Source organism: Barbus barbus, assembly GCF_936440315.1.
Source record: "Barbus barbus genome assembly, chromosome: 16".
In the NCBI taxonomy this organism is placed as follows: domain Eukaryota; kingdom Metazoa; phylum Chordata; class Actinopteri; order Cypriniformes; family Cyprinidae; genus Barbus; species Barbus barbus.
The window spans coordinates 20,819,891-20,836,438 of NC_136744.1; the positions used below are offsets into that span (position 1 = coordinate 20,819,891).

At 37.1% G+C, this 16,548-nt stretch overlaps 1 protein-coding gene across 1 annotated transcript; it reads right to left on the reverse strand.

The window, feature by feature from the left end:
* Nucleotides 1-320: 320 nt before the first annotated feature.
* On the reverse strand, nt 321-16,546 carry LOC306882476 (RNA polymerase-associated protein RTF1 homolog). Its single transcript, XM_079437119.1, has 18 exons — nt 16,415-16,546; nt 14,270-14,380; nt 8,088-8,238; nt 7,788-7,992; nt 7,017-7,134; nt 6,812-6,923; nt 6,385-6,526; nt 5,841-6,018; nt 5,609-5,691; nt 4,020-4,107; nt 3,808-3,915; nt 3,618-3,695; nt 3,390-3,511; nt 2,506-2,563; nt 2,317-2,394; nt 2,118-2,216; nt 1,921-2,035; nt 321-1,370 (listed from the first exon to the last, which is right to left on the reverse strand). The coding sequence occupies exons 1-18, from the start codon at nt 16,496-16,498 to the stop codon at nt 1,264-1,266; spliced, it is 2,037 nt and encodes a 678-aa protein (XP_079293245.1). The 5' UTR covers nt 16,499-16,546; the 3' UTR covers nt 321-1,263.
* Nucleotides 16,547-16,548: the final 2 nt, after the last annotated feature.

Sequence of the window (16,548 nt, forward strand, 5' to 3'; positions counted from 1 at the left end):
ATGAAAATAATTTTGATTCAAAATCTATAAATTTGTATATTAAATGAATATATGGTGAATATTTTACTACTTTGACATTTCATCATCAAACTTATAATATGAAAAACTAGAAATTTCTTTAAAATATTTCAGGTGTATTTGCTTTCTCTAATCAAAATGTTTCAAACAAAACATTTTCTTGGGATATCTACTGGCGATTATTTATAGGGTTTTACTGCATTTTCAATATCATCCAATTAAGTCTTGTTAAATTATTTTTCTAACACAAGATTTTCAAAATTAAAAAAGAACCTTCTGAAGAGTAAATACACAAGCACGTGAATTATGAAACAGTTCCTCCTTTATTCAGTCATCCTCACTCAAGATCGCTTATTTACAAGGCATGCCACAATAATACCAGAACGGACTAAAAGACTTCATCAATAATTAATGATCAATAACACTTACATCAGCTCTGAGGGAGACAGAGGAATATGGAAGGGGGGAAAAAAGAGCAGTAAAAAAAAAAAAAGTTTTCTTGTCCATGGCAGACACGTTTATTTGATCATTGTCTTACATGAAACAAACGTTTATATTTAGGGAGTGTGATGTCATTATCAAACTCCCTCTCTGATTGGTTGGCTCCTTGGCCTCTGAACCAGCAAGCAGAGTTAAGCAGGACTGTCCTAGCAACCCAGTACATATGAGTTGAGAGAAGAAAAGAAAAAACTTCAGAGCTTTTTCAGGAGGAATGAGGGAGCGAGGCAGACCCAATCACATTATTGACAACTAATTGCAACTTTCCAAAAAGCCCAAGATTTGTGTTGTCTTTTTTTAATAGTGTCCTTTAAGATAGTCATTCACAAGCTTGGATATAAAAGGGCCGTTTCTGAGAGTGTCTGAGAGGGACAAAATATGCTGAATACACTGGTACGAAAAGGAGAATCAAAGGTAACGCATTTCTGTTCTCACGTCTGCACACGCTGTAAATAACTCAGGACTTTTCATCTCTCAAAAAGTGACCCTTCGCAGGAAAAGACCTGAAAGTTCATCAATATTTCCTCTTACAAACAGGTGAAACACACACACAAACTCACACAGTCTCAGACACGCTCGGGCTTAAAGGTATGCACTTATTCTTTCTCTTTATCATACACTCTCTTACACACGTTCACATACTTTCCCCAAAGACACTCACACACAGGGGTGGCCGCAGCCGTAGACCCCCGGCACTGGTGTCCAATCATGCAGAGAGGATAAAAAAAACAAAAAACAAAACGTAGGTCAGATGAGTCCTCGTCTCTTCTTGTAGTCCTCCAGGTTGAGAGATCGGCGTGGTGCTCCATCTTTAACAGGTAATGCATTCGAACTCACCGACAAAGACTTTGATTCTGTGGATGATTGAAATCAATTGTAGATTTTAATACATCAGATAGGATCAGAATCATTTACACATCTGTTCAAAAGTTAGGGGTTTGATGTTTTTGAAATAAATCTCTTAAAAAAACAGTAATAGTATACTATATTGTTACTATTTCAAATAGCTTTTCTATTATAAGATATTTTAAAACGTAATTTATTCCTGTGTTGGCAAAACTGAATTTTCAGCATCATTACTCCAGTCTTTAGTGTCACATAATCCTTCAGAAATCATTCTAATACACTGATTTGATGCTCAACAAACAATAAACCTAATATTTCTGTGGAAACTGTGATCATTTTTTAGTTATTCTTTGATTAAGAGAAAGTTGAAAAGAACAGAATTTATTTGAAATAGAAATTGTAACATTATAAATGGTTCTATCACTTTTGATCAATTTAATGCATCCTTGCTGAACAAACTTATTAATTTCTTTCTTTTTTTTAATGCAATGCACTGCTTATTTTTGCTTTCAAAAATATTAAAATCAAATATGGCTATTAGATCTGAGACAAACTTACCAGCATTAGGAACCTGCAGGTCAATTTTGACATCAAAGTCATGAACTTTAAAAAGGTCCTCTGAGAGGTCACTGGTTGGCTTGGTAACGTCGTTGTCTTTCTGGTTAGGCTGGCCCTGCATAATAAACAAATTAAGCAAGTGAATTCTGGGTCAGAACAGGCTCATGTTGCTGTGGGCGTGTTTGTGCGCGTGTTACCTGTATATTAGCCTGCTGGCTGTTGTCTTGGCCTGAGCCTGAACCATACTTCTGGTTGAGATGAGCTAAAATTGCAGCATGGACTGAAGGATCTCTCGCCTGAGGAAGAAAGAGAGAGAATTCATTTTTTTCAAATGACCAAAAAAGGATGAGCTTAAGAGTGAAGAAAAGCAGCATAGCTGACAGAAAGATGCCTCACATTAGACACCATAGTTGGTTTACACTGCCGTCTGGTGAACGGATCCATCTGCTGGTTCTTCGCGTTCTGACCCTCTGCCTGAAACACAACCAGGACATTTCAGATTACAGAATGTTCTTTAGGAGAGTAACAGCACAAAAAAAAGGTCAAATAAATCACATAAAATAAAATCCTGAGAGGAACACCTACCACCAATGCCTTCTCAGACTCCACAATGTTCCAACTCCTATTCCTCTGGTTGATATAGCTGGAAAAGAAAAAAACTAAAAATTATTATGAAGAGGACAGGTTAGAGGTAATTAAAAAAAAAAATAATAATAATTACTACTTTCATTCTGCAAGGCCACACCAAATTGATAAAAAGTCACAGTAAATACAATGATAATGTTACAAAACATTTCTATTTCAAATAAATGCTGTTTTCTATTCATCAAAGAAAACAAAATCACATTTTCACAAAAATATTAATTAATATTTATTGATTTCAATAGTGATAATAATAATAAATGTTCCTTGAGCACCAAATCAGCATATTATAATGATTTCTGAAGGATGATGTGATACTGAAGACTGGAGTAATGACTGCTGTAAATTCAGCTTTACATAACAAAAATAAGTTACATTTTAAAATGTATTAATAATAATAATAAAAATTTAAAGTTATTTAAAACTACTGAGCTAAAACTATTGAGTAGTTGCCTAGTGAGTAATAATAGTAGTAGTAGTAGTAGTAGTAGTGTATGTGCAGTCATGGCCTAATGGTTGGAGACTTGTAACCCAAAGGTTGCGGGTTCGAATCTGAGGTACGACGGGAATTGTAGGTGGGGGGAGTGAATAACCAGCGCTCTCTTCCACCTTCAATACCACGACTAAGGTGAGACCCTTGAGCAAGGCACCGAACCCCCAACTGCTCCCCGGGTGCCGCAGCAATATGGCTGCCCACTGTTCCGGGTGTGTGTGTGTGTTCACTACTGTGTGTGTGTGTACACTTGGATGGGTTAAATGCAGAGCACATATTCCGAGTATGGGTCACCATACTTTGCCACACTTCACTTTACTTTCACTTTTCTGACCTGATGGCAGAGATGTTTTTGGTTCTCTGTCTGTCAAGTGCTTCTGCCCTCTCCTCCAGCTCATTCAACTGATCCTGCAGCACTTTAACCTTCTCTCCATCACCACTGTCCTCAGCCATGGCCTGCACACACAAGTTGCACAAGATGAGCATGAGATCTCAAATATGCGCTCAAATAGAAACACACACCAATTATCTACTTGTCGTGATATTTTAGAAACATTACAACCTTCTCTTTAAGAAGTTGCGTTTTCTTCATGGCGTAGTTTGGTGGAGCCTTTCGGAATCTGTCTTTTTCTTTGACAATCTGTATTAATAAAAATAAAAAACAGAACCACATTGTTATACATTGATAAAACTGACAACCAACAAAATATCCTATATTAAAGACAATAGGAAACGACATCACCGTGACATACATCCTCAATGTCTTTGTCATTGAATTTGTAGTTGACCGCCTCCTTGATGGACTGCTCTTTTTTGGCAATCTCATCCAGAGTAGGAAGCTGCATTCCTGCTAACATCATCTATGGGGCAGCAACAAGGTTACTACTGTTCATGCACATCCCATAATGCTAAAGGTTGACTGCAGTTCTACAATTAACCTAAAATGCAGCTACACAAAACTTACCGCCTCCCTCCATTTCATGAATTCGTTTTCAGTGAACTCCTGATTGGACACAAACTCAAGTCTGAAGACCCGCGTGTCATTTCCATGTCTGCAAGCATGCAATACACATTAAATCATTTTGGAAGACTAAAGGCTTTTTCACACCGAACGTGAAAATTTGGTGAGAATAATGCTTTTGAATTGAAACAACAGAACCCTATGGGTCTATTCACACCAGACACGACCATTTGTGGCACGAAATAGCGCAAATTATTATTTTTGTCCTGTTTTATATTTTAATAATAAAAAAAAATAATAATTACATTTATCGCACTATACTTTTGTATTATATTACCTTGCATTAAATTACAAACAACTAGTTAACACTAATGCAAGGGTGTTTCTAATACAGCGTCTATGGGAGTGACAGCAGTATCGATCTCTCTTCTGACTACCGTTACCCGGGGGGGGGGTCGTAAAAACAATACTGTGGAGTTTCTTTTTTGCAATTCACTGCTATAGAAAGAAGTTTACCTAACTGTGATATGTGAAAAAGTGAAAAATGAAAATGTGAAAAAGGTCCATCAGATTTGAGCTTAGATCACATTCCCGGAGCAGCAGCTGTTGCACAATCATTATTTCATAATGATATTTCCCCCCATTTTAAATTCTTATTCTCCAATGAAAGCTTAGATTTTTGTGATTCTTTAAAATAAATGATCAAAAGGATTAACAATGCACATTTATTTTCACAGCCTTCTTTGATCATATTTACCAAGGGTACCAACTATTCTGACCACGTGTGTAGCTCATGGTATTTTCTTAACAATAAAGGATGTTTATGACAAATTATAAGCAGGTGTAGTGTTCAATCCATTATAAAACATACAAAGAGTGCATGTCTGCCTATTACAGAATCAAAGTCAACTTTTGATCAAAATCAGAAGTTATTACAAGCACTCAATGATGGTTTTAAGTGGGGTTTAACCAAAAAAAAGTAACAAAAAAAAACAATCGCAAATTTTCAAGTGTAGCTACTAGCTAGATGCTAAATTGTACCTCTATTTATATTTTACATTTACATTTATTCATTTAGCTGATGCTTTTATCCAAAGCGACTTACAATTGCTATATATGTCAGAGGTCGCACGCCTCTGGAGCAACTAGGGGTTAAGTGTCTTGCTCAGGGACACATTGGTGTCTCACAGTGGATTCGAACCCGGGTCTCTCACACCAAAGACATGCGTCTTATCCACTGCGCCATCACCACCCACTAATAATATTTTAAGATATATTATTGAAAGCATTATAGATGGTTTGTATTTCTGGTGTAGAACCAAACTTTATTTATCTTAATTTAATGCTGTATATTGAGCAGCAGACTATGTTAAATCCATATATAAGATGGTACATATCCGAGGAAAAATGCACTGTTGGTTGGCGCCACCTAGCGTGCAGGCATGAATTAGCACAAGGCGATCAATTGTTTTGGCGCTTGGTGTGAAAGCACCGTTCGTCGGCAATTCGTCGCGCTTTTTTGCATCACGCTCAGTGTGAAACAGCCTTAAGAGATGAACGTATATACATTTAGTTTTCCAGTGCAAACTTACCGGAGCTGAAGGCCTTTATTTGTCCGTGTGGACCCCAACTGATAAACTTTAGCCGTCTCCACCACATCAATGATTTCAGCCACCTGCAGGATTTCATTTCAGAAATTCAATCTATAATTCTGTATATTGCACCTTATATCTTAAAATGTGTGCTTTCAGGTTGCATTTGTTTGTTGTGGCACAACAGCTGAAAGATGTTTAACATGAAAAGGATGTGAAATTTTGCACTGACCCGATAAACAGGCTTGCTGCTGCTGTTTCCAATGCCAATTCGAACAAAACAACCAGTGACAGTTTTAGCAAAGAACGGCATGTGACACCAGCGCTCCAGCTTGTGTCGGGACAGCCGGATCCGATTCAATTCATCTGGTAATGACACTGGCTGTGACTTGGGCGGAGCATCCTCTTTCCTAAAACACAGGTGCGTAGTTGATAACATGTGCATATATATACATATATACACCCACACATTAAAAAAAAAACAACAACAGTTTTTTACATTGATAAGCTGAAATGTAGCTTTGCTATATTATAGGAATAAGTTGCATTTTAAATTATAATAATATTTCACTATATTACTGTTTTTGATGTATTTTTAAAACATAAAAATTTTGAATAGTAGTGTATATCTCTATAAGCACATTTTTAATTACCATGTAATTATTTTTTAAATTATTTATTTATTTATTTATTTTTAAACTGATAATGCAAAATCATTTAAGCTGTCCAATTTGTTGCTTTATACTAAGAAGGTTAACATGTCATCTAATACTTACTCCTCCTCTTCATCAAAAGATGATGATCTTGAGCTGCGGTCACTCTTTACTGAAGACTTGTCATCATCATCTTCCTCCTCCTCTTCATCATCTGAGTAGACCTCACTTGTCTTCAGTGGCTGCCTTTTGGCAAGGAGCTCAGCTGAAATGTAAGATGTTATAAATCAGACACTGGCAACACTGGCTATGGAATACTAATTTTCTGCACAGTACACTTTATTCTGCTTACTGTATTTTTTTTTTTTTTTTTTTAAAGAGCTGGGAAACAGTAGGCACTATGCCCAATAAATGTTTCAAGCGTTAGAATGCCAAATTGTAGTAGCATCATGCTGTATGCGAGTGACATCTAGTTATCATGAATTCTTATTTTCATTCCCAGTTTGTTATTCAACATTGTTTGATCAACAATAAGAAATTAAAAACTTACCAGTTCTGTTTTTCCTCTTCTCTCTTTCTGCTTTCAGCTCTTCCATGGCCTGTGACTTCTTGTCCAGCTTCTCGTCTCTCTTGATCCGTCTCTCTTTGTTATGGGACATCACCTGCATGAACAGTAAGAAAAAAAACAAAAGTGTCAGACCATATTTGCATTTATATGTTTTTGGAAGGACTTGTTGTCTACATAGTTTACTTACCACCTGAGTGTCAGGGACCTGAGACTGTTTTCTCTTCTCCTGCTCCTCCTCCTGTTTCTTCTTCTTTTCTTCCTTTTCTTTCTTCTTTGCCGTTTTCAGTTTTTGCTTGATTTCAAACCTTGGGAGAAATGCATTGGTGATAAGCACAGTTTCTTTAAAAATGTATTAAATTCTGTCCATTCATAGGTAGATTGAAATAATTTCTGCACAATACAACCAGTGTTGTTATTGTAAAGTAAAACTAAAACTATTAAAAATAATTGTCAGTAACTGATACCTAATGCACTGGCTAATGTTAACAAAAATAATTGTTGATCATTAAAATAAATCTAAAATAAAATAAAATACAAATATTAAATTATAAAAAAAATTTAATTCAAAAGCTTTGGAAACTAACTGAAATCAGTTTAAGTACTAAAATGACTAAAACGTAAATTAAATCAAATTAAAGCAATATAAAATATTTAAAAACAACACCACATAACAATTACTACAACCTAAACTAAAATTAAATCCAAAATTTAAAAACAAAAGCTAATTCAAATATTAACAAATACTATTTAATAGTATATAAATAATAATAACAAAACACCGAATACAACATTGTGAATATTGCAATAATTTAATGCTCTTTTTATTTGCAATAACCCTTTTCTAAAGACATGTAATTTAGGCTAATTTCTCAGTTCTGCCTTTTCTTGCAAGTACGAAAATGGTAAAACAAATTCAGGCCTTGGTTGCTCAAGATATGAGCTCTGAAATTCTTCTCACCTCCTCTTGAGGACTTCTCTCTTCTCTATACGGTTAAACAGCTCCTGTTCTCTTTCTTTTTCCGTCATCTGCTCCAAACGGGCCCTGTCCTCCTCATCCCCCATTAGATCGTCTCCATAACCATCGCGGAAAACCTCATCCTCTGACGACGAATCAGAATCCGAGCTGGAGGATGAGCTGTTACTGTCGGAGTCTGACACCTCACCTTAAAAAACGTAAAGCAGGGAGAATCAACTTTACTGTTCCAGTTCCAGTGCTGTATTGAAACACAGCATTACAGAATCCAAATCGCTGCCTTACCCTCCTCTGGAGCCGAACTCTCTGCTGAACTGTCTCCATTTGAGCTGCCGGATGAAGCCGTCTTGCCCTTTCGCTTCTTGACTGTGTTCTTTTTTTCAGGCCCTTTGCTAGGCTTCCCTTTCTTTTTGGTTTTAGTGCCTCCAACAGTCCACTAACAGATCAATAGAACACAACGGTAACACATTTAATTTACAAGCACATTTTCACATGGACACTAAGGATTTACTTCAGACCCATAATAAAAGCATTTCAAATAAGCAACAGCACAGAAATAGCTCCCCCAATGAATTAAGTATTGTGGGATTTCTACAAGTTGATTTTGGAATCATGAACTAATATTAAACAAAACAAGGCATTATTTACATGGATAACCAACAAACAATAGTATATTTCTAAATTAACATTAACCTAAATGAATAAATTCTGAAAAAAACATGACTGTTCACTGTTAGTTCATGAAAATGAATGCATCTAAATAAAGATAACAAATTTAACCCATATTGTAAAGTGATTCCAGAATTATAACAGGGCTCAATTACGATTTCAACTAAAAAAGTGTTTAAACTCATGCCACGCATTCGAAAATGCATATTTCCCTACCACACAGTATGCAAAAAAAACAACAAAAGAGAAGTATGTCCGAATTCACTGTATGCGAAAAAGCACCCAGATGACTAACTATTTCCGGCGTGATTCTGAAGTGTGAATTCGATGGACACAAACATTATCCCATGAGGCCACAGGAGAGAATTTATGAATGCCAGTGAAACGACGTAACTGATGCTGATAAGTTATGTGACAATAACAACATGGTGTATATCAGAATTTCATTCATACTACCCATTAGGGATGTCAACGTTTAATTGACAATTGATTAATTGTCGGTAAGAGATGTAATCGAGATGTAATGGTCAATTAATGTGCCCCTATTATGGATTTCTTTTAAATTACCTTTCATGCAGTGTGTAACAAAGCTCTAAGTAAATGAAAATATCTGAAAAATCTGAAAGTGCACCGTGTATAAAGTTATTGTCTCTCAAAAGAAAGAGTCGACTCTAAATCATTGAAACGAGTCGTTTTTAAAACGAATCCCAAGCCGTTTCATGTTGACGTCAACTTGAAACATTAGCATATTGCACGCCCACTTGTTATGCGCGCAGACCTGCGAAAACTTGATTTTCGCATTGGTCTGAATGAAAGTGCAAATTCATTCTTTGCCACTAAATGCCACTTTAGGAGTGTTAAAAGCTCACAAACACTGCTGACCAATCACCGCAGATTAGCATCATGCAAAGGAGAGGTTTGGAAAAATTAATCGTTGAGCGAATTGTTTGGGAGTCGTTGAGCAAATAATGTAAAAATAAATGCATATTATAAGAAAATGAAAGTGTTTTTTGACCTTGCATGCATGTCAACCCCTTGTTGGGGACTACCAAAACCAAAATATGAACCTTTCATAACCCATAATAGGGGAACTTTAATGCACTTGCCCCACCCCAGACCTACAGTGGGGCAAATGAGTATTTGAAACACTGCCGATTTTTCTTTGTTTTCCCACTTACAAAGAATGGAGAGATCTGTAATTTTCATCGTAGGTACACCTCAACTGTGAGAGACAGAATATTAAAAAAATCCAGAAAATCACATTGTATGATTTTTAAATAATTAACTTCCATTTTATTGCATGAAATAAGTATTTGATCACCTACCAACCAGCAAGAATTCTGGCTCTTACAGACCTGTTGGTTTATCTTTAAGAAGCCCTCCTATCCTCCACTCATTACCTGTATTAATTGCACCTATTTGAACTTGTTACCTGTATAAAAGACACCTGTTCACACACTCAATCAATCAGACTCCAACCTCTCCACTATGGGCAAGACCTGTCTAAGGACACTAGGGACAAAATTGTAGACCTGCACAAGGCTGGGATGTGCTACAGGTGAGGGATCAGCCTAGAACTACACGGGAGGACCAGGTCAATGACCTGAAGAGAGCTGGGACCACAGTCTCAACGGTTACCATTAGTAACACACTACACCGTCATGGATTAAACTCCTGCAGCACGCGCAAGGTCCCCCTGCGCAAGGCAGCACATGTCCAGGTCCATCTGAAGTTTGCCAAAGACCATCTGGATGATCCAGAGGAGGCATGGGAGAAGGTCATGTGGTCAGATCAGACCAAAATAGAACTTTTTGGTATAAACTCCACTCGCCATGTTTGTAGGAAGAAGAAGGATGAGTACAATCTCAAGAACACCATGCCAACCGTGAAGCATGGGGGTGGAAACATCATGCTTTGGGGGTGCTTTTCTACAAAGGGGACAGGACGACTGCACCGTATTGAGGGGAGGATGGATGGGGCCATGTATCGCGAGATTTTGGGCAACAACCTCCTTCCCTCAATAAGAGCATTGAAGATGGGTCGTGGCTGGGTTTTCCAGCATGACAGTGACCCCAAACACACAGCAAGGGCAAGGAGTGGCTCCGTAAGAAGCATTTCAAGGTCCTGGAGTGGCCTAGCCAGTCTCCAGACCTGAACCCAATAGAAAATCTATGGAGGGAGCTGAAACTCCGTGTTGCCCAGCGACAGCCCCAAAACCTGAAAGATCTGGAGAAGACCTGTATGGAGGATTGGGCCAAAATCCCTGCTGCAGTGCGTGCAAATCTGGTCAAGAACTACAGGAAACATCTGACCTCTGTAATTGTAAACAAAGGTTTCTGTACCAAATATTAAGTTCTATTTTTCTATTGTATCAAATACTTATTTCATGCAATAAAATGGAAATTAATTATTAAAAAATCATACAATGTGATTTTCTGGATTTTTCTTTTTAATATTCTGTCTCTCACAGTTGAGGTGTACCTACGATGAAAATTACAGATCTCTCCATTCTCTGTAAGTGGGAAAACTTCGGGAAAATCGGCAGTGTATCAAATACTTATTTGCTCCACTGTATGTGGGTCATCTGACATTTCATACAGTTGAGCGATGACAAATATGAGGCAGGGCAACAACTCAATGCATGATGGAGCCTTGAGAACGTAGTTTGAATGTCCCTAAAATTCAAGATATGGGGCAAAAATGCCCGTTTCAGTTTTTGTCTCATATTCACATCAATGAGCACTAGGCTAAGTGCAATATGACAGGAGTGCAAATGTGATACTGATCTTATACAACATTTTAGTAAATAAGAAATGAATATTGTGTTATTTTAGACACAGTGTTGTCTGTTTTGCTCAATTTTGCTAATGAAAATATAAAGACAAAGCAGAACTTTTCGTCTCCGAGCAACACACAGAGGCATTTCATTTCTTAATGCATGTTTTGAACAAATTGGGTAAACCATTTGGTGTGTTGAACGATTTGCCATAAGCGCGTTGGATTTGAAGCGGTGCTGCACTGACCAATCGGTTTATGACATTAAAGTACAGCAAGAGCGATTCAAAAGCATAAGAAGCCGTCTGCTCTCTGTAGCTCTTGCGGTACTTTAATGTCACACACTGATCGATGTGATGGTGATGATCCGATTCAAGTCGAACAAGCCTAATGAGTCAATGGACCTCTCATAAAGAACCATTTACTTCACTCCTGAATAAATCAGCCATTTGAACGAATCAAATGAATAAATGGCTCGATGACTTAATCATTAAGACATTTACCACCACTTACTGGCAGTTTTAGTTTATTATTTAGAATATTATTTCATTAAAGGGGTCAGATGATGCGATTTCAAGTTTTCCTTTCTCTTTGGAGTTTTAAAAGCGGTTTGTGCATAGATAAGACCCCTAAATTTGCAAAGAATAAAGTCTCAAACCCAAACAGATATTCTTTATAAAAGTTAAAACTCGACCACGCCCACCTAAAACACCTCATTTAAACACTCCCCCACATGTCTACATCATGGTGTGGGAAAATTTGATATGAACTGATATGATGTCATTTCGAACAAAATCAGGTCGAAACGAAATTCGTTTTGGCAGATCGAAACCGCTCACCAAAGCGAACTTTCTGGGCAAGTTCGTTTTGGCTCCTAAACACCTTTGAGTTACCATTCATCTGTTGCGATTACGCAATCGGTGGGTGTGTTCTGGAGCTCCACCTTCTTTGACAATTTTTTTCACCAGGTTAATTTCTCATTCAACGGAGGTCAGGTGGGAGAACAACATCTCCAAGTCACTAGCAACATAAATACACTGTTGAATAGCTGAGCTCCCACAAATATATCTGCACCTGTACTATCGCTCGCGGGGAGACTTTAAACATTCAGAGAAAGCATTTAACTCCAAGAAAGAAATTGCAACGAAGCTTGGTGTCGATGACCTGGAGTTATGCAAAAAGCGACACAGAGAAACAGCAGATGCAAGTTTTCCAAAGTCATGAAAAGAATGAAATGAAAGAGTAAAGATATAAGGTATCAAGTACCAAATACATGTGTTTCAAATAAATGTTACACCATACTGCTGCTGCTCCTGCTGTTGTTCTTTCAATAAGCAAATTTAAAAGGCAGAGTAAATGAAATGCCAAAAGAACATACAATAATAAAACGTTATTTTTATCAAATCATGACACCACATAAAATGTAAAAACATGTAATAATTTATCCAGTTTAATAAAAGACCTAGATACACCATCATTGCATCGTTGTTGTGTTTAGGGCATACGCACCAGCATCACGACACATGTTTACATTAATCTACACCCCGCCTCCAGCAGCGCGGGGGTTTTGGAATATTCGAAAACAGTATACCGTCGCTCAGCCTTTTCGGAGTTCTATTTGCCCCAAACGAAGAACGAAAACGAACTTCGTTTGAAGTATATCGGGGCCTTAATTCACATATGCTCAGAGAGTGCTAGCAATTAGATCACGTCAGCATTGTAGCTCATTCTTGAAGCAAAGTTTAGCCTGAATGGTGATTGGAGTCACTGTTTTGGATCACTGCATTTAAACTGAGAATGCAAGTACAGAATGTTGGTGTGTGATAGAGTAAACAGTAATAGGACGTCACAATCGCGCACCTGACCACACCACACGCTACAAAAAATATAACTGCTAAAACTGCCAAATAATGAAAAATCCTAACAAAAGCTCTCGTTTATACAGGCTGTATATTCTTCTTTAGCTACTTTCAAAGCTATGGGTTAACTTTTGTCCAGCCGATCTAGGCGTTTTAAAACAAACACACAAAAAACCCAAATAGCCTTAAAAACAACCCTAAATAATAGGCTGTATAGTAGGAAGGCCTAAAGATTTATTTTCGTTTTGTTACATTATTTAGGCTATTTTCAAACGCGTCAAGTGTACAAATAAAAACAAAAACGTAAGAAAACACAATCCTATATTCCTTACTGAGCGCAAAGCAGCAGTGCAGCCAGCCACAGGTGCGGTTCCCGAGTGTTCGTGGTGCGCTAAACTGTGGCGCTGTTATAAAATAGCCTAAATTAAAGCATTTAAAGTTGGGGATAAAACATAGGCTAATTATATTTAGAATACAGTGATATATAACTGCTAATAAAAGGAATAAATATCAAGGAGTAAATCAATGAAAATTTCTTTATTGGTGAAAAAAATAAATAAAAAAAATTATACAACTGGTCAACCAATGAGAATGTCAGTCGACCAAGACGGCATCGACCGATTAGTCGACTAAAGTTGACAGCCCTAGTAATTTTTATAAACATTCTTAGAAAAAAACATTATTGGTGTGCATCTTGAGACAAAACAAAGGCTCTGATATCAGTATCGGCATTGTCTATTGGCCAAAACTAATTGAAAATTATCGGCATATCGGATATCGGCAAAAATCCAATATCGTGCATCCCTAATTGATGGACACACCGATGTAAGGTGCTGATGTAATGATTTAGCAGACATCCTAGAATACCATTAGTCCTGAGGTAAACCACTGGATTGAAAAGTTCACTCACAGTAACTAATGCAGCAAAACTGTGGTGGTAATTTAGTGCTTAGTCCCTTTATTTGTGAAGTGATAAAATTACATCAGATAAAACAGGCCAGTTGTGAGGAGTATGAACCACTGTGTTTCCCCAACTCTAAACTTTCTGATTGATATTTCTGGACAGTTCAGGCAAATGTATTGAATAGCCAAAATGTTTAATTGCACGGAAAACATCCAAAAAAATCAGCACCAACATTTAATAATAATAGAAACGCTTTATACCTCATCATCGCTGTCTGATGTCTCAGAGTCTGTGGAGGCGGCAGGTTTACTAACAGGCTCTTCCTGTTCATCAGAATCCACACGCTTTCTCTTGGCAAGAGACAGCAGCTCCTGCAAAAAGCAGAGGAAGATTGACAGTTACAATTTTTTTCAAGCACCAATTTATATTTTTTTGTACTTGATGAATCCCCTTTCTTTGCTGTTCATTAAAAAATAAGAAAATGGACAAGCTGTCATAATGGAATCTATCCTTCTCCACAAAATGTTGCTTTATGTTCAAAGCTTGTAGTGCAGGTGTGGCAGCAGAAACAATGCTGTACAGCTATTATGAAGAACAAAAGCAGTTGTACTATTATTTTAATGAACCTGAATAGTGATATGTGAGTGTGCCTGTCAGGGTGTCTGCTTATGTGCTAATTTTATCCTGAAGTACTAGAACACATAACACAGAGGGATTTGGGATAGCTATAATCCAACACTCTTAATAATAAGATACTATATGGCTAGAGTCTAATGCACAGACAGATGTCAAACTCCACTGAGCATGGGGTTTATAGTCCAATTATGACCTGTGATTAAGGGAAATGGTACTTATTTAATCAGTTAGTATTTATAACATTTCAGTTTTTCACTTTTGAACTTCTCAGCATATTATATGCATGCAATATCAAGTGTATGAAATTCAAAAAGAACTTGAATTTCTATATAGGTGTCAGTAATCACACTGTTGTTAGTGTTTGTACTGTGCTCTGTTTGTCTGCTAGCTGGCTAGCTCTATAATTTGTCAACACCATTGAAATGAAAATGAAACGCACAGGTTGTTGTGATGTATTCTAGGGATTTCTGCCTATAGGGGGCGTATCATGGTTCAAATTAATTTGTTCACCATAGAGCAGGGATTTTCAAAATGGGGCCCGGGGACCCCAGGAGAGCACAAGGGAGTGCTAGGGTGTCTGTGGGAAATTTTAATGAAAAAACTGTGTAAAAATGTAACACTAAATAAATAATAGAATGAAAATATACACATTATAGAAGACTATAAAAGTAACTCAAAAGTTTTAAATAAATGATGTGAAGTAAATAATTTAATTTAAAAAAATAGAATTGAAAAAAATTAAACAGTACAGTACCATAGGTAGTAGAAAATAATGCAATAATGTAACTTAAAAGGCGGCAAATATTTTTCAAAGCGTATTTATAAGTCTATTTAGTTATGTAGTTATGTATGCGTTTGTTTATTTACAAAATAAATTCGGTCTTTATACAAGAAACTGTACAGATGCATTTTCAATTTTAGGATGGGGTCCCTCACACACACACACGATCATATTTTGTGTTCCTTGGATAAAAGATTGAAACACCCTGTCACAAAGCAACAGAAATGTTCAATTATTTATTTCTTGTTATTTTTGATTAATTCAAAATTGAAGTTAAAAACCAAAACTGCACAAATGCTACTAATGACTAAATGAACTGCAAAACTGTCAGCTCTCATACCTGGCATCCCTACATTAAAACATTTTAATTTAGCTTAAATCAGCACAAATCAAATGATTACTTATTCTTTGCCTAATGGAATGTTTAAAAGTTTAAAGAAAGCAACTTTAAAGGGAAAAAACTAAACAATGGCCATTAGCAGTTTTCAGCACATCATAAAACACATCTGGTTTAAACTCTTTTGACAAAACAGTAAATTTTATTATTGAACGTTCCCATTTTTATTTTTCATGTGTCAGGTGACTTTTAACTGTCCAATTAAAAAGCTGCTTTCTGGGACGTGTTTTAGAACCTTCGGTCCGCTCTAGTCTCGCGTCATATTTCTACAGCTACAACATAAATAGAAGTTTAGCCGCGGCGCTGTGACGTCATGAAGCAGAAAAGGTTCTAAACGCACGCGGCCACTTTTGTAAAGCCGAATTACCCGCGTACTGCAGGCAGCAATAAAAAGCACGTCAAATATGCCAAATTCAGGTGTAATTGTCTCAAAACCAACACGACGCCCCAAAACAGGGCCCTGCTAACCAGCTAGCTTTCCCACATCACTTAGCATGGGACTTCAACACACACAGTTCTGATACCTTAGTGCCTCAGAGATCGGTAAACAGCGAGGTTTTTGGATCACATTCACATGAATGATATTCCTACCTGATCCAAATTATCATCGCTTGCACTATCCTCCGAGTCAGAGTCAATCACGACCCGACCTTTCCGTTTCTTTACATTCACCATGGTTAGCTGCCTGGCTCCCCTGTGTGTGTTTAAACAGCAGCGCCGCACTC

What these genes read in the sequence shown, in the direction of transcription:
- LOC306882476 (XM_079437119.1), bottom strand. Translation starts at nt 16,498, where the DNA reads ATGGTGAATGTAAAGAAACGGAAAGGTCGGGTCGTGATTGACTCTGAC. An exon ending in GCGATGATAATTTGGATCAG is followed by an intron (nt 14,381 to 16,414) that starts GTAGGAATATCA and finishes TGCTTTTTGCAG; the next exon opens with GAGCTGCTGTCTCTTGCCAA. An exon ending in AATAAAGGCCTTCAGCTCCG is followed by an intron (nt 4,108 to 5,608) that starts GTAAGTTTGCAC and finishes GCATGCTTGCAG; the next exon opens with ACATGGAAATGACACGCGGG.